At 40.4% G+C, this 22,968-nt stretch overlaps 1 protein-coding gene across 2 annotated transcripts in view; it reads right to left on the bottom strand.

Moving 5' to 3' along the window:
* The window catches only part of LEO1 (LEO1 homolog, Paf1/RNA polymerase II complex component), a 32,670-nt gene extending 9,978 nt beyond the window's left edge, over positions 1-22,692 (bottom strand). For both annotated transcript variants that reach the window (XM_060417961.1, XM_004010604.4), the window contains exons 1-9: positions 22,588-22,692; positions 13,281-14,042; positions 11,251-11,355; positions 8,607-8,701; positions 7,454-7,599; positions 6,620-6,704; positions 2,732-2,826; positions 2,047-2,181; positions 716-851 (exon numbers count right to left, since the gene is read on the bottom strand). In XM_060417961.1, the coding sequence (XP_060273944.1) occupies positions 716-851; positions 2,047-2,181; positions 2,732-2,826; positions 6,620-6,704; positions 7,454-7,599; positions 8,607-8,701; positions 11,251-11,355; positions 13,281-14,042; positions 22,588-22,645 (1,617 nt within the window). In that variant the 5' untranslated portion in view covers positions 22,646-22,692. The remainder of the gene's footprint in view (positions 1-715; positions 852-2,046; positions 2,182-2,731; positions 2,827-6,619; positions 6,705-7,453; positions 7,600-8,606; positions 8,702-11,250; positions 11,356-13,280; positions 14,043-22,587) is intronic.
* Between the last annotated feature and the right edge of the window lie 276 nt (positions 22,693-22,968).

Here is a 22,968-nt window from a genome sequence, read left to right as displayed (position 1 = left end):
AGGATGAGGGGCTGCTGGTGGAGAGGGGCTCTGAGCCCCAAAATAGACTCTTCATTCTCTTCTATCTGCCTGGCTTCCGCACCTTGGGGTTCACCAGGCAGGGCCAGGCTATGAGACGTCAGGGATGTTCTGGCATTCTCTTGATTCCTTGTTTAATTGCTTTATTACTGCATATAACTCTAATCCTGTAAAAATCACTGTCAACAGAACAGGGATTAAAAACAATCTAGCGGATTCCTTGTGCATTTCCACAGAAGTTGGGGAAGTGAAGAGGGCCTGGGAATCTCTCAAGGTGGTCCTGGAGTCTGCAGGTCCTTCAGCCCCACTACCTTCAGGGGAAAACGGAGGAAACTTCTGGTCTTTTTATATTCTATCTAGACTAATTCTTGAGCATTTCCACTGATTTTTGACATGGATGCCAAATCAGCCACGGATGACTTAATTTAATCATCCTTGAAATTATCTGTGCAGGTTCAGATTCTTTTAGTCAACAGGTTGCTCTCAGGACTTGCTGGGACAGAAACCAAGCCAGGGTCTGTTTTAGGACCCTCACCACATCACACTTATTTGCCAAATGTTTAGGAAATGGAAACCAGCTCCCTGTTCATTCCAGCTGGAAGGAGGAAAGGAGGGTCAATAAGAGATGATGAACAATATTTTGGGAAATGCTTTTCTTAATATATCAAAATTCTAGGATAAAGTTCAGCCAACATACCTTGATCATCTCTGTGCGCTGGCACTCAGGATCACGACCAGCCATTGGTAAGATTCTAATCTTCTGTGTCTTTGAACATCTATCTGCAAGTGACAGTGTCATCTTTCTATGTGTGGCACTGTCTGTAGAGTGAGGTCTGCAGGAAATAAACAAAAATACCTCACTATTTAGCAAATACATTAGTGAGCCAGCCATACCAACATCAGAGGAGGCCAGTGAGCATTTCCCATTCTCAAGAAAAAATAGGCAGAGACACAAAACAATATAGTAGATGGGGATTCTAACCTTTCCTCATTCTGCAGCTTACTAAACCATTCTCACCCCCACAAGTGAAGTAAAATATGGAAAGCTTGAGTAAAAAAGGCTTGCACAGCATGATCACCCTCTAAAAGCAGTAAATTGATGGGCTCATGCAGCATTCATGAAAAAATAAAAATTAAAAGAGAAAGAAAGAAAACAAAAAGAAAAAACAAATAAAAACCAAGAAGCATTCACTGAATACTGAGTGCGAAGCACTGTACTCTTGTGTTTTATTACACGACTTCACTGTCATAGCTCCTCTATGAGATAATTATTACATTTTATATATTAGGAAACTGAGGCAAGGAAAAACTGAGAAAAGTTGCACAAGGTCATACATGTGGAAGTGAGACTCAGATACAGATCTGTTTGATTCCAAAGCCTATAATCTTGACCATTACAATTTTGAAAATGTAATTCATAACCAAGAATACTGTGCCATCTCTAAAGGTAAGCATTACCCGAGGAGGATGCTCTGCTTAGAATCAAGGAAAGAAGAACATGAACGTTTCACTGTACTGCCTGTCCTGTCTCGACAAGGGGAATGCGCCTGCCAGCTGACCCAAGTGTGCAGGGCTGCTTGAAGAGGTAATGGATGCAGGGGCCTAAAGAACAGATGACCTTGGCCTTCATACCCACCAACTCACTGCCTTTCCTCTGATCGCATGCCCACTAAGAACCTCTAACTATCAGTCCCACAGGTAAATTTTACTAAAAAGGAAGATACAATGCCCAGTCAGTACTCTTAGGCCTCCTGGCAACTATAGTAATCTCTAGAATTAATACACTGTCGTTCTGGTTTACATACCATCTCCTGGAGCACTGGTTAGCATGACCTGGCTCCCTGTGAAGCAGTAGCTTTCAGAGCACTTGACAAAAGAGCCTTTGAACCTTCAGAGCTGAGAACCAGATCTTGTCTTTGGGGAACTATACCGTGAGGTTATGCCAATCAGGAGTCAGGCACTTTGAACAACCCCTGTATTTCACTGCTTTTACTGTTTAACAAATAGTACGTTGATGAAAGTAATTACCTGAATGTGAGTTTGGTTTTAAAGACGGCTTGTCCCTGTAGACCGGTACCTTGTCTTATAAAAAGGTGGTTGTGATCGCCCTGCAGTGGAGCCTTGTAAACATCAAACACCTCATTGCCTAAGTGCAGGGACATGCTGAAAAGAAGGAACACTTCACATGTTAGTCAGAAAGCTTACACTCTCTCATTTTACTTCACTTCGAATGTGATTCAATGGCTGTTTTCTCTCCTAACACAGAATTCAGAAGCAAGAGAAGAATAAAAAGGCATGATGTGAAAAAAGACTTACATAGCAGTACAGAACACTGTGTGTTTATGTTTAGGAAGCAAAACATGTTGTGACATTCACTCAGCCCCTACCACCTTCCCAGTGAAGGACAGCTTTACTAAAGTGTCAACTTCTAGGGAGTAGTACACAATGGGCAGGGGAGCTGGTCTAATTTTCCTGACTATGGTGATATAGCCAGAGGATGATCACATTTCCAGCCTACTTTTAACAAGTCTCCCACCAGCCTGTATGACCCTCAACTGCTTACCTATTTCTGAGGTTTTCTATACAATGCCAGAGGCTAAATAACAGAAATCCTTTAAAAAGAGGTATACCCCAAATAAGGCCTTATTCCAAAACATCATCCTTCCCAGCCACATTCTGTATGTTTCCATACTCTTCAGGCATCTGTGCTCACCTCCCATCGGACCACTTGACTATTCGAGCATTGCTTTCTTTAATTTCATTTCCTTCTTCATCCCGGCGTATCCTCCACCTTATGGTATTTTCTACCTGTTTTAAAAACACAAGCGCCTTAGAACACTGTCATTTTTGCATCTTCTCGCCACAAGAGATACATAATCACAGAATAAGCATGGACAGATAGTGACAGAAAAGAGGACATTGAAACCTTGTTTTAATCACCTAGAGACATTAGATAAAATAACAACAGGAAGGAAAATATGCCTATGTGAATTTCTACTCCCAGTGCTGGAACTAGAGAGCTCAGTGCCAGACCATCTGAGCAGGTGCTAAATCTGTAGTAACCTCCAGAAGTTATAAGACACAGGAAGAGCTGGCGGGACAAGAAATAAGGTTTGAAGCCATATGAAATAGCAATTTAGGACTGAGACTCCTATATAAAGCAGAACTAAAAACCCAATAAATGTGGGACTAAAAAACTCTGCCTACTGGCTTAGAAAGATAAGGAAACCCCCACATATAGGTAAGGAAAAAACAGCACCTTATGAAAATAAAAACCCCAAGTTTGAGCAGGTTTAGAGTCTAACTTGATGGGGAGGGGGAATACCAGGCAGATTTGCAAAATATTCAAAGGCTTCCTAAAATGAAAACCACTGTTACTGAAATTAGAAATTCAATGGGACTTCCAGGAAACTACAGCACACTAAATGCATGTAGTTTATCCATGCCACATCCTGGAAACGCACTAAAACGACACTGAAGAACTGAAAAAGGATACACTCACAAGGAGAAAGAGCATGTGAACCAAGACGGCATCAAAGAAAAGCCAGCATTTTGAAAACCAACAGACGGAAGCCCAAGCATCCTCCTGCCTCTGCCCCTACCATCTACCTAACAGCAGCCACTCCCACTCCCAGAGAGATTTTCTGGATCTCCTCTGTTAACTAACTGCCTTTACAACTGTGTCCTAATGATTTCTTTCCAGTTTCCCCCTGTCCTTCTTTATTCCTCACTAAATAAACAACTATGAGGCTGCCTGATTAAGAATGCAATATATCAGTTGGTAAAGAATCCACCTGCAATGCAGGAGGTCCCAGTTCAACTCCTGGGTGGGCAAGATCCACTGGAGAAGGGATAGGCTACCCACTCCAGTATTCTTGGGCTTCCCTTGTGGCTCAGCTGGTAAAGAATCCACCTGCAATGCAGGAGACCTGGGTTCGATCCCTGGGTTGGGAAGATCCCCTGGAGAAGGGGAAGGCTACCCCAGGATTCTGGCCTAGAGAATTCCATAGACTATATAGTTCATGGGGTCACAAAGAGTCGGACACGACTTAGCAACTTTCACTTTCAAAATTAAATATGATGTCATATCTGAGATTTGTTTCCAAACAGTCTGGGTAAGATAGGGTGAGGAATACAGATGAAATAAGATGTCCAGCCTGACAACCACTGAAGTGAATGACGGGTACGTGAGAGTTTACTTTACTGTTCTTGCTATTTCTGTTTATGTTTGAAATTTTTCTTAATAAAAGAAGGTAAACAAAATGATCTCTCATTATCCCTGCCTTCCCCCTCAAATAAAATAGGTTTGTTGTTGTTGTTGTTCCGTTGCTAAGTTGTGTCTGACTCTTTGCAGCCCCATGGACTGTAGTACACCAAGCTCCTCTGTTCATGGGGCTCTCTAGGCAAGAACACTGGAGTGGGTTGCCATTTCCTTCTCCAGGGGATCTTCCCAAACCAGGGATCAAACCCAGGTCTCCTGCACTAGCAGGCAGGCTCTATACCACTGAGCCACCAGAGAAGCCCTATAAAACAGGTGGAGTGAGTGAGTGAAAAGTGGCTCAGCCGTGTCTGACTCTTTGCGACCCCATGGACTATACAGTCCATGGAATTCTCCAGGCCAGAGTACTGGAGTGGGTAGCCATTTCCTTCTCCAGGGGATCTTTCCAAACCAGGGATCAAACCCAGGTCTCCTGCACTAGCAGGCAGGCTCTTTACCACTGAGCCACCAGAGAAGCCCTATAAAACAGGTGGAGTTTTTAGCCATTCCCCTCTCCAGGGGATCTTCCCAACCTAGGGATCAAACAGAGGCCTCCCACATTGCAGGCAAGCTTTTTACCAGCTGAGCCACAAGGGAAGCATAAACAGGTTAGCCACATACAAATATGAAAACACATGGGCCATTATTAACTGTGAAGCCACTTTGAAAACACTTCCTATTATATAAGGTGATTCAAATAATAATGATGCTATGATAGAATACTCTGCTAGGTCTTACCCTATTGGGATGAAAGACACATTAAAGTACTGAGGTACATAAACTGTACCAGGTTCTTTGTTCATTAAAGAATTAATCACACCACCAACTGACTCTTTAAGAATGGTAGGCCTTGTCTCAAAAGCATCATTCAAAAAAGCCAAGGATCCAAGGTTATTTTCCATCACCCATCAAAGTTTTAAAAAACAATAGTCTGCTATACACTGACATTTTGTAGTCTACACACCAAGGTTTCAGAGTAAAACATTTATTTCTAGACATTAATGCTGATTAATTAGAGTCTGGTATTACGTGATCTTAAAACATAGATACATTGACACTTGACCATGTACCATGATAGAAGATAAGGGGAAAATGTAAAAATCAGTAAAAAGTAAGTAAATAAGGAACTATCACATTAATTTATATAAATGATGAGAAATAAGAGCAACAGAGTACCTCCAGAGGTACTAAAACACTCATGAAAAATTAACAGTGCTAACCTTAAATCAATAGATATACACATGTTCCAAGGGAAACATTAAGAGCTAATCTAACATGGAGACAAAGGAGGGGAAGTAAGAAAAAGAGCAAAAAAAAAAAAGCCTAAGCACTATATATTAATGGTGTGACCTTGACCAAGTTAACGGTGCCTGTTTATCTCCATTTTCTCATCTGATTTACATTTCCATTAAGTGGGAGGAGTAATGAAATGTCACTGAAACGCTTTGGAAGCTCATGCATTTTAGAGAAACCATCTTATATCAAGGTTCTTTAGGTACTTATGGATCCATTAAACTTGAAAAGATGGAATTATTCTAAAAGTTCAGCCCCTGAATTCTAAGAAGGCTGGACTCTCACTTCTTAATATTTTAATACCATGTACAATATCTACTGGGGAAAAAAAAAATGTATTTACAGGAAATCTTCAGATTTAAGAATTTAAAATGCATAGCACCAGTTTCGGTATCATGAGTTCAACTGTTTCTTGTTACTGTGCTACAACTCAGCTCTAAACCATCTACTTAAACCTACATCCTCCTTGATTAAAGGAAGATTAGAGGCCCTCCTTGGACAGAGTAACCAGACAGTACAAGATCTCAAAGAGAAGCATTAATAGGAATTTAGCACAATAAAAATCTCTCCTAATAGTGAACATGAACAATTGGAAAAATACAAAGACAGCCATGTGGTGAAGTGTTAGGTACCAGTAATAAAATCTTCTTTTGTATATGATTTGTTCATCCATAGATCAAAGAGCCTGAAGATAATTTCCCCTTGCAGGAAGTTGCTAGAACTTAACCCACAACAAATATGGAGGGAGCTGTTCTAAACATAAACCACAGTACAACTTATTCTGAATAAAGCAGCTAATAATTTTTTAAAGCACCAAAAGATGTAATATAGCAAAAAAAAAAAAGAAAAAGTGATAAAAAAAAGTGACGCCTTTACAGAGAAAAAGCTATGCTATTTTCTTTCTAAAAACTGTTCTGCAAAGATAGACGATTCATTTGTTGATGACACAGGAAACAGAAGATCATTTTCAAGAGCTTAAGTCTCAAGTTAGTATCCCCAGGTTTTACTTTATAAAAGAAAAAAAGAAAAGGGTAAAGCACAGAATGGTACCTTTAATTTTAACCTGGTTCGACCTTCTTCATCCAGCATTTCTTCATCTTCAAATTCATCTTCATAATACTGAGGATCAAATGGTCTACAAATTGTTTTTAAAATAAACTATTAGTCATATTTTGTAAGAAATATTCCTGCTATATAAAGCAACTTTAAAAAATCATAAAGCAACTTTAAAAAATCATAATAACTGAAAATCATAAGAGTCAAATATCTTCATGTTCAGCTATTAGGATGTCTTCAAATTACTGCACCTTCTTGAAATTTGGTATTAATACATACTGCTTGAAATAAAGAGCAAGCAAGGCGAAATATTCAAGTACTCTTAATTCTTATGTAAGTCTCTGAACAAGTAGGCCACGTATACCCTAGCTTTCCACATTTTGCTTAGGAAAAAATTTTTAAATAGCACAAAGAGCTTGCATGTCACTTAGTGAATGATATCCATCAGTGCTGTTTAACAGTCCAAACCATTAGTTTTTCTAGATCCACAATGGCTGCTATAGAAGACATCTGCAGTTTTCTAGCAAACTTCACTACTCTCAATTTCAGTTTTTTCAGGGCTTCATTACTCAGAAACACCCAAGACTAGTGATATCTGTTAATTCATAAGAAAGTAACAGACTGCTAAAAACAATTACAATCATTATAAATCTCCTTTATCAACAGTCCATACTTTTTCTATAAAAGGATATATTTGGTTTTTATTTTTTCAGAGATATATAACCAGTGTTCCATTTTGTGACTAGTCAATTCATACAAAGTAAAAAAAATATCAACATTCTATATATTCCTATCCAACATTAAAAAACTATCAACTGATCCTCTTACCTGGGTTCTACGCTGAGAAAGTTGGGCAGCTTAACAAAATATAAGTCATTTCCTAAATCAGTGTTTACTTTGGGTATTTCTACTTCTATTCTGGTCTCAGGAATTGGTTCCTCCTCCTGTTGATCTTGAGGCAATCCATTTTCATCCTAGTAAAAGAGTCACAGAATTTTAGAGCTTGATGGGACTTTAGAGATGGTCCAGCTCCATTTCCACACTTTAATCGTTTAGGCAGATAAGAAGCATAATGAGACATGACTTCAGGGCTATTATCCATCCCCACCAACCAACCCCTCAAAACCCTCACGGAAAAACAAGATCGGTTTAGAAGCATCAAAGTAAGAAAACATCTCTTTTATGATAAATCTATCTTTCACATACTCACCAACAGAAATGTGAAATTAACAGACACTTGAATATGAAGTCACTTTATCAATTAAAATTAGAGAAAATTATCAACAAAACACACTTGTTGACATGAACGAGAACACAACATCATTCAAATAAACGTCATGCAATTCACAGGTCCATGCAGTCTAGTCTCTTAAGGTGTGGGCCCACCTCACCCTGGGCAGTTCTTTCTATCTTCTTTCCCTCAGTGACAACATCTTGCACAAACTACAGTACAATATCCCAACCAGGAGACTGACCTGACCCAGGCAGATAGAGGACATTTCCATTACCACAAGGATTCACCCTGCCCTTTTACAGCCGATATCCACTTCCCTCTTGCCCTCATTCCGCTGCTGTAATTTCCATTAATCTTGTCTCCATTTCTATAATTCTGTCATTTCAAGACTGTTATAGGAGTGGATTTATACAGTCTTAACCTTTTGGGACTGGCTGTTTCTCACTCAACATAATTCCCTGGAACCTTATCCAACTTGCTACATATATCAGTAAATTTCATATATTAGTAAACTTTATCCAAGTTGCTGCCTATATAAATCCTTTTTATTGCTGAGTACTATTCCACAGAAGGACGTTTCAAAACAGTTCTTTCTAATCCTCCTTATAACCAGGAGTTCTCTACATAAATGAGGAAGTCACTTGTTCACTGTATTTCCATACTGCAATTCAGTTACCAACTTCCTCTTCCTGGCATAAAAGAGACACTTAGTTCTCTCTTCCAGTTCTCATTGGTAGTTTTACTTACAACAGGTTGTCCTGGAGTGGGTGGTTTATCTTCCCCATCACTCCCTGAAGATATATCATCTGCACCTCCAAAGAGATCCATGGTTCCACTATTATCTTCAATGCAGGAGGAAAAAGGCACAGTGTTTAATACCTGTAACAATGAGTCTTCAAAGCTATCACTTCAATATATCCCTAAAGTTCCTAGACCCGGCACCTGGAAACCACCCAAACACAACTCTGAGCCTGGCACTCAGAGATCTAACCAGAGTGTCTGTGCAGAGGGAAGAGGGCAAATCCAGTGAAGGGCAAAGTGTACAGGAGGCACCCCTTTCCTCCGTTACTTACCGTTTTCCCACTGTCCTTTATCCCTCAGGAGCCCAAATATCCTCCTACCGTCCAGATACTCAAATTTGGGGCTTAAGCACACCACACAGGCCTATTCTCCACATCATCCTTCAAGTTTTAAAATTACAGGTCATGTCTACCCAGGCTCCCTTCCTCTCAGGAAGAACTTCACCCAAGTACCAGCAAAACAATAACATCAACTATAACCTGTAATAAGCCAAAGCTGGGTAGTAAAGGAGATGACAGAAAGATAGGAGGGTGGTCAACAGGTAGACTGCTTGAAACTGAGATTATAGAAGAGTTACAGTTTTGGTAATGACATGGTCTAGGGTAAAATCATGACAGTGAGTCACTAAGACAAGGTAAAGGACAGACCACAGAAAAAGAGAAGGAAACCTATTAAAATGGTCAAACTTCAGAACCCTGACAACATCAAATGCTGGCAAAAATGTGGCATAACAGGAACTCTCATTCACCGATTCAGGTAGGAATACAAAACGGCACGCCCGCTTTGGAAGACAGTCTGGCAGTTTCTTACCAAACTAAACATATTCTTACCAGATGCCCCAGAAATTGTGCTCCTTGGTATTTACCCAAAGGATCTACAGACTTATATCAACACAAAAACCTGCACACAAATGTCTACAGCTTTACTCATAATTGCCGAAATTTAGAAGCATCCAAGATGTCTTTCAGTTCGTAAATGGATAAACTGATACATCCAGACCGTGGAATACAAGAATACCTTGGAGATACCTCAGGTTTGGTGCCAGACTATGTTCATGTGCCCACCTGATTATTTTCTTCTTAGGTTTTATCACCCCTAACATGCTATATATTTCATTTACTTACTGTGTTATCATCAGTCTCTCTACCCTACCCTGACCCCAACAGAATGTGGGTTCTCCAGGGAGACGTCTTTGATTATTGCCACATTCCAAGTGCACAGAATAGTACTAGTACAAAGCAGATTCTCAATAAATGTGAACAAAATAAAGTAATTAATATATCTGATTCTCACAACAACACTGTAAGGTGATAGCATCATCTCTCTCTTACAGATCAGAAAGTGAAATTTAGTAACTAATTAATTTGACCAAAATCATACAGTTGGAATGTAGAACCACAAAGATTCTAACTTGGGTTATCTGATTCCAAAGTCCATGTACATAACTAGGAATTATAGACCCAAAGATCTTTAAGTAAATCCCAGAGCTTGTTGTTCTGTCTAGCTGTCTCCTTTTCTCTCTAGGTGACCTGCTAAATATTTGCTTTAGTTATACTGTTACCTGTGATAATTTATATAAGCTATTCAACATTAATGCCTACCATTTAGCACAATAATGGCTGTGCAAATTAAATTATCAAAATTAGGTTACTGTACCTTTTATACTAACATCTTTATTGTATAGTAATTTGCCATTTGAAATGTAGTCATACATAGAGATAAACAGGTAGATCTTGTGTGTGTGTATGTGTGAGTCACTCAGTTGTATCTGATCCTTTGCGACCCCATGGACTGTAGCCCTCCAGGCTTCTCTATCCATGGAATTCTCCAGGCAAGAATACTGGAATGGATTGCCATTCCCTTCTCCAGAAGAACTTCCCAATCCAGGGATCCAACCCTGGTCTCCTGCATCACAGGCAGATTCTTTATCGTCTGCACTTCAGGGAACCCCCTCAAAGTCACTCAGTCATGTCTGACTCTTTGTGACCCCATGGACTGTACCCACCAGGCTCTTCTGTCCACGGAATTCTCCAGGCTATTCTACTGGAGTGGGTTGCCATTCCCTTCTCCAGGGGATCTTCCCAACCCAGGGATCAAACCAGGTCTCCGGCATTGCAGGCAGATTCTTTACCAGCTGAGCCACCAGGGAAGTCCGGGTAGATCTTCTATCCTTACAAAAAACCTACCTTATCTAACACTGGGTTTTTATGAACTCTTCATCGAAAATAGCTTGAAGAAACAGCTTCTTCATCTAATATTAACCTATTAAAAACCTAAGAACAAGCTAACAAGCTGTCCTGGAACTGTCACTATTCAACCTGAAGAACAGGCAATGCCACTTCCTCCTCAACAGAGCCTCGGGCCCCTAACAGCAGACTCACTCAGACTACAAATGAAGCAGGTTCTTCAACTACTTAAGTGTGAGCAGTTTCTCATATCTGTACAACTTCCCTGGGTACACTAAAGGTATCCACACTCTTTTCTGTGAGTCCTGTAGTCAGGGGTAAATGCCCAGGGTTGCAAATGTACCATAGTTAAACGCAGAGAGAGGAATGGAAATATAGATATATAAAGGAAGTAAGTAGAGTACCTTTTGGTACCTCAGTGTCACTCTCCGCTTCTGAATCAGATGCAATTGCATTCTTGCGTTTCATTCGTAAAACTTCATCCTCACTATCACTGCCTCTTGCAGATTCTGTAAGAGTAGAATCAGAAGTTCTGCATAATCATAGTCATACCATCACTTTGATTTTTTGTGTTTGAAAAGCAACACTGGAGATAAACAATCTATGGACCACCCGTACAATGGAAAATTACTCAGTAATAACTAAGAATGAACTACCGATACAAGTAACGATTTGGATGAATCTCAAATGCATTACAGTAAGTGGAAGAAAAAAGGCGCCACTACCGTCTGATTTCATTTATAAGAGGACATTCTCAAAAAGACAAAACTGCAGTGACAGGACAGAACAGGAGTTGTTAAGGGTCCCAGGTGGGGAAGTATCTGACTACAAAAGGGACAGTATGAGGGAGTTTTTTAGGGCTGAGAAAACCATTCTGTATCATGACTGTGGTGACGGTTACAAAAATCTATACATGCGTTAATGTTAAGAGAACTCTACGCACACACACAAAAATCAACTTACTATGGTTAATTTTGAAATAAAATTTTAAAAGGAACATTGGTTTTTGTATGCAGAAAAACTTGGGAGAATGAGAAAAGCAGTTCTGAAACTTTAAATTTATATACCATTCAATACAGAGGACAAAAGAAGTAAATATACTGTAATGGAAGACACAAATGTATCATTTCTAGATGGTACAGCTGTTCACGTAATTTTAACCTCAAACCCAACCCCTGTAGGACTAGTTAAGCAGGATGACCAGCGACAAGACTCCTATTCTTAGTTTTATGTTAGTCTGCTAGTATTTGGGAAGTAGTGCATAAGCCTTAATGATTCTGGGTATTCCCAGTACAAGTAACTCTACCCAGAATTAGTCATTGAATACTTACCGCAGTCTTATAGTCTATATAGACCTATATCCATCTCTGGAAACTTTTTGACCTCCTCTCCTAAATAATGTTAAAATGCAGTCTTGAAAGCTATCCTGAGGTATGTATTCCAGGGGAAAAGACCTCCCACTCCCCATACTGCAGCTCTCTAAGAAGACAGAACCAATATATAATTATAATCAATTACTTATAAAAATGAAGCAACCCAGATATTACTACAGGAAGACTTCCAACTTAATCAAAGTGACTTTTATATAACACAAAGAAATCAGATGGTTAACTTTTAATATTCTGTATGAAGAACGTGTTAACTTCAAGAAAACAGTGTAAGTGGCTATTATGAAAAGGGATCCCAAAGCCAAAGTTCTGCTCTGTTTCCCGCCGTGTTCAGGGAATGAATGTTCTGATCCAAGCACATCTCCCAGGATGGGGATGCATGTGCCAGGCTATCATAACTCACTGAGATCAGCCAGCCTGTGTTGTCATTCTGGATATTACGCCCCTCAGGCAACCTCCTGACCTACAATTTGGTAACCAATGCAGATTTCCCCCCAAAAGATACAATGATAAGAGAAAAATAACTGATGCTCTTGAAACAATTTTGCAATTCAACTTTGATAACTTCTTGTGGTTAGTCTGAGTAAACTCCTTAGAGCCTGATTACCTCTGGAGGATGAAATTTTGGATCTCTAATAAACTGAACTGGAAACCGAACTGGAAACCGGGCATTTCAATGGCACTGGGGTTTTTCCCCCCAGGCACATCTGTTCTCATCTGGGGCAGGCTCTTCAGTTACCCACAAAAATGGAACTAACTCTGTTCGGTATCTAGCTACTTTAGCACTATACACCTTGCTCTAAGGCTTTCCTGTTTAAATTTTTTTCTTCCTGATCTATCAATGAAATGGAAGGGGAATAGACAGAAATAATACACAGATTGGGAAAATGTTTACAAGTAAAATGTATAGAGTTAGAAAAGGTTGAAATAAAGGGACAGAAGAGAAAAACCAGAGTATTAAAGGTGGGACTGTAAGAAGAATCAATGAGCCCCCGCTGTCCCTCAATGCTTCTACTAAACCACCTTGGTTCTCATAAGCGTATTACCTGACTTATGGTCCTGTTCCTCTTCATCATCTGAATGCCTATGTTCTTCATCCGAGGGCTGTGGCCTTTCATCATCAGAATTTTGCATTTTCTCTTCATCAGATATCTGTGGCCGCTCTTCATCATCCGAGTTCTGCTTCTCATCATCATTATCAGAAGCTGCTGGCCGTTCATCATCAGAATTAGCCTTCTCCTCCTCAGACAGCTGTTGTCGCTCATCCTCTGAAAGCTGGGGCCTCTCCTCATCGTCTGTGTTCTGCATTTTTTCATCATCATCAGAATTCTGCAGTTTATCTTCCTCAGACCCTTGTGCCCTCTCCTCATCATCAGAATTTTGTATCTTCTCATCATCTGACTGATCGCTTTTATCTTCCCTGCCCCATTTTTCATCATCTGAGTGTGCTTTTTCAGAACCTTCTGCTTCCGAGTGATGACTCCCTCCATCTGATCTATGACCCTCATCCTCATCATCATTGTCATTTCGGGTTTCTGATCCACTGTGCTGATCTACATCTGAGGGATCGTTGTCTTCATGGTCAGAGTGCTCAGAAGCTTCTGATCTATTGTCTGATCCTTCAGAGTGATTATCACTCCCACTATGATGAGAGGCTCCCTCATCCTCACTGTCATCTCCAAACAGTTCCTTATTACTTGGTTTTCCTGCGTCATCTCTTTCATCTTGATCGCTTTCACTCCCAGAGGCGTTACTGCCAGAAGCAACATTCTCTTGATCAGAATCCGAGCCTGATCCAGAGTCAGAATCTATGGGATCATATAAACACAGAGTGATGTAAGCAAAAAAAAAAAAAAAAGGCAGAATAAGGAACAATAAAAGTCCACCCCAACATAAAAGCAAGGAAAAAACTTCTTAAAAGCTGTTAGAATCTGTCTTCTCAGACTCTGGACACTAAAAGTTGCAACAACCAGGGGAATGTCTACTGAGACAGAAAAAAAAAGCTGAATCCCAGTAAAAAAACAGAACTTAGGGATCTTCTAACATACTCTGGTCCCTACCCCCACCCCACACTGCCCACAACCTACCCCTTGGTCAACACTGCCTTGAAGATAATATAATACCCTGAATTTCTGGCGCATGTGCCACTAACGGAGGGAGCAGACAGCACCTCATTCACAAAGAATCATGGTTGTTAGTTCTGATCTGTCTGGTGGATCACTGAAGGGACTGGCTCAAAGGACTTGACTTTATCTCACCTAACTTGGAACTCTCTTGTTGCTAAGGTGACTACTCAAAACATCTTACAGGTAGATGTATTAGTTGTGTCTGCTTGAGACAATGAATAACAGTTGGGGCAAACAATAAAAAGCTTGGTTGAAAAGGCTGAGGAATGACATAATATGGGGGGTAAGGACTTTAAAAGGATAATAAAACTTCTAGAGGAAAACAGAGGCAGAACACTCTCTCACATAAATCACAGCAAGAGCTCTTTTAATCCATCTCCCAGAATAATGGAAATAAAAACAAAAATAAACAATGGGACCTATTTACACTCAAAAGCTTTTGTATAGCAAAGGAAACAATAAGCAAAATGAACAGACACCCACAGATTGGAAGAAAACATTTACAAATGATATGATATGACCAATAAGGGGTTAGTCTCCAAAATTTACAGACAGCTTATGACACTTAGCAGCATCGAAACAGATAGCCCACTCGAAAAATGGGCAGAAGACCCAAACAGACACTTCTCCAAAGAGGACATACAGATGGCCAACAAGCACATGAAAAGATGTGCACATCACCAATCACTGAGTGAGTGAGTGAGTGAGTGAAGTCGCTCAGTCGTGTCTGACTCTTTGTGACCCCATGGACTGTAGCTGACCAGGCTTCTCTGTCCATCAGATTTTCCAGGCAAGGGTACTGGAGTGGGTTGCCATTTCCTTCTCCAGGAGGTTTTCCCGACCCAGGGATTGAACCCGGGTCTCCTGCATTGTGGGCAGATGCTTTTACCATCTGAGCCACCAAGGAAGATTCTCTGACAATTATTAGAGAAATGCAAATCAAAACTACAATGTGCTACCACCTCACACAGGTCAGAATGGTTATCATTAAAAAATCCATAAACAACAAACACTGGAGAGGGTGGAGAGAGAAGGGAAGCCTCCAACACTGTTGGTGGGAATGTAAATTGGTCCAACCACTATGGAGAACCTATGGAGGTTCTTTATAAAACTAAAAATAGAGCTACCATATGAGCCTGCAATCCCACTCCTGGGCATATGCCCAGAGGAAAACATGATCTGAAAGGATACATGCACCCCAATGTCCACTGCAGCACCGTTCACAATAGTAAAGACAAGGAAGCAACCTAAATGTCCATCAACAGAGGAATGGATTAAGACGTAGTACATATATACAATGGAATATTACTCGGCCATTAAAAATTAGTGAAATAAGGCCATCTGCAGCAATATGGATGGACCTAGAGAGTGTTATACTGAGTGAAAAAAGTCAGACAGAGAAGGAGAAACATCGTATAACACCCCTTATATGTGGAATCTAAAAAGGAATGATACAAATGAACTTACTTACAAAACAGAAAGAGACTCATAGACTTAGAAAACAAATTTTTAGTTCCTGGGGGGAAGGGATAGTTAGGGACTTTGGGAAGATCATGTACACGCTGCAATATTCAAAATGGATAACCAACAAAGACCTACTGTATAGCACATGGAACTCTGCTCAACTTTATTTGGCAGCCTGGATGGGGGAGAATGGATACATGTATATGTATGGCTGAGTCCCTTCACTGTTCTCCTAAAACAAACACAACATTGTTAATGGGCTATATCCTAATACAAAATCAAAAGTCTGTCATAGAGAAAAAAAAAACCTCCCACAATAAATGAAACAAACAAACAAATAAAACCCTCCCATACATTCTTAGCAATCTGGAAAGCCATGCACTTTCCGAGGGCTGTGCACATGCTCAAGAAAGAACCAAGAGGGCCCTACAACCTCACTTCTGGTTGACCTTCAGGCTCCACGAAAGCAAGAAATGAAAGCAAAGACAGGGCATAAACTACTTGGAAGAGTGCTGAAAGCATGCCCTAACACACAGAGAGACAACCTGTGAAGTCTGGAAGTCCTTCTGTGATTGCTGTTGTTTCTTTTTCTGCATATAGGGAAACCTCTGTCCAATCACTAGCTGACCACTAAGCTAATGGAGCAGAAACTTTAGTGGTCACATACAACAAAAATTGCAGACTTTACAAAACTAGTTCAAAAGAGTCAACAATAATTACTACAACAAATAGCAACAATAGCAACAAATAGCAACAATAATTACTACAACAAATAGCAACAATAAATGCTGGGTGGGGAAGGAATGTGCTGTCCTGAGTTGCTGCAATATAATTTCAAAATGTCCAATTACAACAAAAACTGCAAAGAAACAATGAAGTATGGCCCATACATGTGAAAGAAAGGTTACAATTTGTCCCTAAAGAAGCCCAGACAATGAAAATGATATCTTATCAAATACAGAATATCAATAAAAAGACATATTATTTTTCAAAAAACTGAACAGAAAATCTGGAGTTGAAAAGTATAACTAAAATGAAAAATTCACTAAAGAGGTAAACAACAGATGTGAGTGAGAAGAAGAAAGAATCGGGAAACTTTTAAGACACATAATTGAGATTATCCAGTCTGGTGAATAAAAAGAGAGAAGAATGAAGAAAATGAAGACTCTAAAATACTTATAAGAAAACAGCAAGTGTACCAATCTATGTATAATAGGGGTTCCAGAAGAAGAGAAAAAAAGAGAAAAGGACAGGAAATACATTTGAAGATGTAACAGCCAAAAACTTCCCAAATCTGATGAAAGACATGAGCATACTCATCGAAGCTGTTTAACAAATACCAAGAATAAAGTTAAAGAGACAGCACCCAAGCGCATCATTATCGAACCGCCTAAGACAAAGAAAAATCCTAAAGGCAGCAAAAAAGAAACAACTCATCCCATACAAAGAGATCATTGATAAGGATAACAGCTGATTTCTCATCAGAAACCACAAAAACCAGGAGACAATGGGATGAAATAGTCAAAGTGCTGAAACAGTCAATCAAGAACTCTATACTCAGCAAAACTATTCTTCAAAAATAAAGGAATTATAAACAACAACAAAAGATAAACTGGACTTCCTCAAAATGAAAAGCTTTTGTGCAAGAAAGGACATTATCAAGAAAGTAAAAAAACCTATAGAATGGGAGAAAATATCTACAAACCATATATCTGACACATATGTAATGGAAACGGTGAGAGACCTTATTCTCTTGGGCTCCAAAATCACTGCAGATGGTGAATGTACCATGGAATTAAAAGACACTTGCTCCCTGGAAGAAAAGCTATGACAAATCTAGACAGCTTATTAAAAAAGCAGAGACAATACTTCGCTGACAAAGGTCCGCCTAGTCAAAGCTATGATTTTTCCAGTAGTCATGTACGGATGTGAGAGCTGAACCATAAGAAAGCTGAGCATTGAAGAACTGATGCTTTTCGACTGTGGTATTGGAACAACCTCGAGAGTCCCTTGGACTGCAAGATCAAACCAGTCAATCCTAAAGGAAATCAACCCTAAATGTTCATTGGAAGGACTGATACTGAAGCTTTGGCCACCTGATGTTCAGAGCCAAATCATTAGAAAAGACCCTAAGGCTGGGAAAGACTGAAGACAGAAGGGGATGAGCGAGGATGAGATGGTTGGATGGCATCACCAACTCAATGGACATGAGTTCGAGCAAGGTCCAGGAGATGGTGAAGGACAGGGAAGCCTAGCATGCTGCAGTCCATGGGGTCGCAAAGAGTCAAACATGACTGAGTGACTGAACAACAACAATCTGGAATATATAAAGAATGTTTACAACAACAACAACAACACAAACAACCCATTTAAAAAATGGACACTGAACTTGAATATACATTTCTCCATGGTTACACAAGCATGAAACAAGTACATGAAAAGATGCTCAACATCACTGGCCATTAGGAACCACAAATTGAAACCACAGTGAAATATCACTTGACACCAACAGTGATGGCTATATTTTAAAAAGAGGTGAAGAAAAGGTAAAATAGGTACTGGCAAAGATGTGAAGAAATAGAACCCTCAAACATTGCTGGTGCTAATGTAAAATGGTTACAAAAATGGTTGGCTGGTCCAAAAACGGTCTGGTTGCTCCTCAAAAAGTAAAACAAAGAATCATATGACTCAGCAGTTCCACCCCTACACATATATATACAATTCCACCCTAAGAGAACTGAAAACAGGCACTTACACAAATACTTGTAAATAAATGTTCACAGCATCACTATTTAAATAGCCAAAAGATGGAAACAACCCAGTGTTCACCAGTAGCTAAATAGATAAACACTGGGATATACACATAGAGTGAATACTATTCAATCATTTAAAAGAAATGAGGTATTGATACATACAATATGGATGAATTTCAAAACCACGATGGCAAGAGGTAGAAATCAGACACAAAAAGCCACATGTTGTATGAGTCCACTTATATGAAATATCCAGAAGATAGAAAAGCCATAGATGTAAAAAGCAGATTGGTGGTTGACCGGGGCTAGTGAAAGGAGCAAATGGTAAGTAACTGCTCAGTGGGTGTGGTGTTTTATTTTGAGGTTATGAAAATGTTTTAGAATTAGACAGAGGTGGTGGCTGAAGGACATTTTAAATGTACTAAATACCACAAAATTGTTCACATAAAAATGGCATATTCAGCAACCAAAATGAAAAGAACTAAAACTGTCACTATTTGCAGATGACATATTATATACAGAAAGTCCTACAGACTCCACCAGAAAATTGTTAGGACTAATAAAGTTAGTAAAGTTACAGAATATAAAATCAATACACAGTTGTATTTCTATACATAAATAATAAGCTAACAGAGAAATTAAGAAAATAATCCCACTTATAACTGCAACAAAAAGAATAAAATACTTAGGAATAAATTTAACCAAAAAAGGTGAAAGACCCGAACAGTGAAAACTGTAATACACTGATGAAAGAAACTGAAGACACAAATAAATGGAAATATCGTTCATGGATTGGAACAATCGATATTGTTAAAATATCCACACTAACCAAAGTAATCTACATTTTGAACACAATCCCTATCAAAATTCTAATGGCATTTTGTATAGAAATAGAACAAAGAACTCTTAAATTTGTGTGAAACCACACATACACACAAACTCATACAGCCAAAGCAATGTTGAGAAAAAAAGAATAAAGCTGGAGGCATCATGCCCTTGATTTCAAACTGTATTACAGACACATAAATCACTGCAACAGAATAAAAAACTCAGAAATAAAGCCACACATATACGGTCAATTAATTTACAAAAAAGGAGCATGCCAAGAATACACAACAGGGAAAGAACAATAAATGGTGTTGAGAAAGCTGGATAGCAATATGTAAAAGAATGAAACTGGGCCACTATCTTATTATACTATACACAAAATTTAACTCTAAATGGATTAGACTTAAATTTCAGACCTGAAACCATAAAATTCCTAGAAGAAAACATAGGCACTAAGCTCCTTGACACTGGCCTTGGTTATCGTTTTTTTGGATTTGACACCAAAAGCAATGACAACTAAAGCAAAAATAAACAAGTGTGACATATCAAACTAAAACACTTCTACACAGCAAAGGAAACCATCAACAAAATGAAAAGGTAGTCTACTGAGTAGGATAAAATATTCACAAATCACATATCTGATAAAGGATTCAGTTTAGTCACTCAGCCATGTCTGACTCTTTGCGATCCCATGAATCACAGCACGCCACCAAAAATATATAAAGAGCTCATATTATATATATAAATGGACAGAAGACCTGAATACACATTTTTCCAAAAAAGGCATACCAACAGGTACATGAAAAGATGCTCAACATCACTAATTGAAAGAGAAATGAAAATCAAAACCACAGTCAGAATGACTATTATCAAAAAGATAAAAAATAACAAGTGTTGGAGAGAATGTGGAGAAAAGGGAACATTTGTACACTGATGGTAGGATTGTAAAGAGGTGCAGTCACTATGGAAAACAGTATGGAAATGTTTCAGAAAAAGAACAGAACTACTATATGATCCAGCTAGTCCACTTCTGGGTATTTATCCAAAGGGCACAAAAACATTAATTTGAAAAAACATATGTACCTATGTTCACTGCAGCATTATCAAAACATGGAAGCAACCTAAATGTCCATCTATGGACAAATAAAATGTGGTACATATAAACAACAAAATATTATCCACACCACTATAAATATGGCATATATGCAAAGGAATATTATTCAGCCATAAAAAAGAAGGAAATCTTGGGAATTCCTTGGTGGTCTAGTAGTTAGAGCTCAGAGCTTTCACTGCCATGGCCCAGGTTCAATCCCTGGCTGGGGAACTAAGATCCCACAGGCCACACATGTTTTGTCAGAACTCTCCACCATGACCTGACCATTTTGAGTGACCCTGCATGGCATGGCTCATAGTTTCATATGTGATCATTTTGGTTAGATTTCTGCGATCCTGGTTTTCTTTTGAAAGCTGTGGGATTATTAAGTTCTTGCTTCTGTCTGCCGTCTGATGGATGAGGATAAGAGGACTGTATATGTTTCCTGATGGGAGGGACTGGCTGTGGGGAAAACTGCGTCCTGCTCTCGGGTGCAGGGCTTTGCCGAGTGAATCTTTAATCCAATTGTCTGCTCATGGGTTGGGCTGTGCTCCCTCCCTGTTAGCTGTTTGGCCTAACAACTCTCAGATGGTTAAGAATGTAGCAATGCAGGTGATGTGGGTTCAGTCCCTAGGTCAGAAGGATCCCCTGGAGAAGGGAATGGCAACCCACTCCAGTATTCTTGCCTGGAGAATTCCATGGACAGAGGAGCCTGGCGGGCTACAGTTCATAGAGTCACAAACAGCTGGACATGGCTGAGTGACTAACACTAACAACTGAGGCAACCCAGTCTTGGAGTCTACAGGCTCTATGTTAGGGCCTCCGGAGACCTCCCAAAAGGACTTATGTCAAACACACGCCTCCCAGGACTGCAGCTGCCAGTGCCCCTGTCCCTGTGGCAGGCCATTTCGAACCCTCACCTCTGCAGGAGACCTTCAAACACTCACTACTGCTTCTACCTATTCAATTAGTTATGCATTAAGCAATGAAGTTAACTGAGGGAAGGTGATGATCTTTGCATCATTATAATCCCTACACTTAGCAAAGTAGCTCTAACATGATAGGGGATCTATAAAGGATGAATGAATGAACTTCATGGAAATGGTTCACATGGCTCCGGTCCCTAGAAGGGTGAATGGGATAAGGACAAATACACATGATAGGGTAATGAAAACATTAGAAAAGTAAGTGGAACAAGAGTTAGTATAAGGGCTCTAACTTCCAGACCTATCCTGACCATAACCTTCAGGACAGCCATCCTGGTAGAGCCCTCACACTAGATTCCACTTGGTGCTCCCGTGCGTCATGAACATACATTTATTAATTCACTTCACCACCAAATCCTTCATCCCTTCTCTCCAAACACAGACTTCATATGCTCCCCAATCTAATACCACCGACTCAAAAAATTCTAGAGTTTTTGCACAGGTTCCCGGAGGACACAGCAATCCACTCCAGTATTTCGACTGGAAAATCCCATGGACAAAGGAGCCTGGTAGGCTAGAGTCCATGGGGTCGCAAAGAGTCAGACATGACTGAGCGACTTCACTTCTTCGGAGGACACATTATCTCCAGTGCGTAACACCTATATGCAGCCCTACCCCAGTAACCTTCTCAGTCTTCTCACCAGACATTTTAAACTTTCCATCACGCCATGTCCTGGTTTCATTCAAAAGGACAATCAGAGCCCCTCTGCAAATTCATCCAGCCCATACCCATGTTCCTGAACACGTAATTTCCATTCATTCACAACAGTCCATGTGCAAGGCAGGACAGAGCAGGACTCTAAGGTTCCTCCTCTCGTTGCGCCGGCTCACCGGCCTCCATTCCTGCCCCGCGCCTAGGAGGCTCGGCTTGCTCGATGGACACCAAGAACCTCGAGGCACACACTCTGCATCTGTCCCTTCATGCCCTCCCTCGGCAAAAGGCTGGCACCGCCGGGAGGGCAGGGGGCGCTGAGGCAGGAGCAGCGGAAGCGCCATCCGCCAGCGGCGCCAGAGCGTTCGCAGACCCGGAATCGGGTCGCTGTGGGGCTCCCGCCGGAGAAGGCCCGCCACGCTGGCCTCCGCCGAAACCCTGCGGACCCCACCTTTACGCTCAGGATCGCTGTCGGCGTCGCTCCCGAATAGGTCCTCCATATCCGCCATTGCAGCGCACGTCCGCCGCAATCGACCGGGAGCGGCTCCCCTACTGCGTTTACGGCACGGAACCAACGAAACGCGACAGTGTCGCAAAGATTTGCTCAAAAAGTCTCTTTTTCTACTGGAAGCTTGTTTTCGCTTGCACTTTGAACCCGCACTTGCCCACGCCCTTACGTCCAGCCACCCTGCCCTTCGTCAATATCTGTTCTTATTCCCGAGGATTCTCACCCGGGTACATCAGGTCTGAGTGTCAGTGGAGGGGGTGGTATTTGGGGACTCCCAAGCAGCAGCAGCAGCAGGAAGGGCCTGTGTCCGTGTTAAACCTGCCA

The sequence above is a fragment of the Ovis aries genome, chromosome 7, assembly GCF_016772045.2.
Source record: "Ovis aries strain OAR_USU_Benz2616 breed Rambouillet chromosome 7, ARS-UI_Ramb_v3.0, whole genome shotgun sequence".
Classification (NCBI taxonomy): Eukaryota; Metazoa; Chordata; class Mammalia; order Artiodactyla; family Bovidae; genus Ovis; species Ovis aries.
Note: the sequence above shows the minus strand (reverse complement) of the source record. Positions and strands in the feature narration are given on the sequence as shown.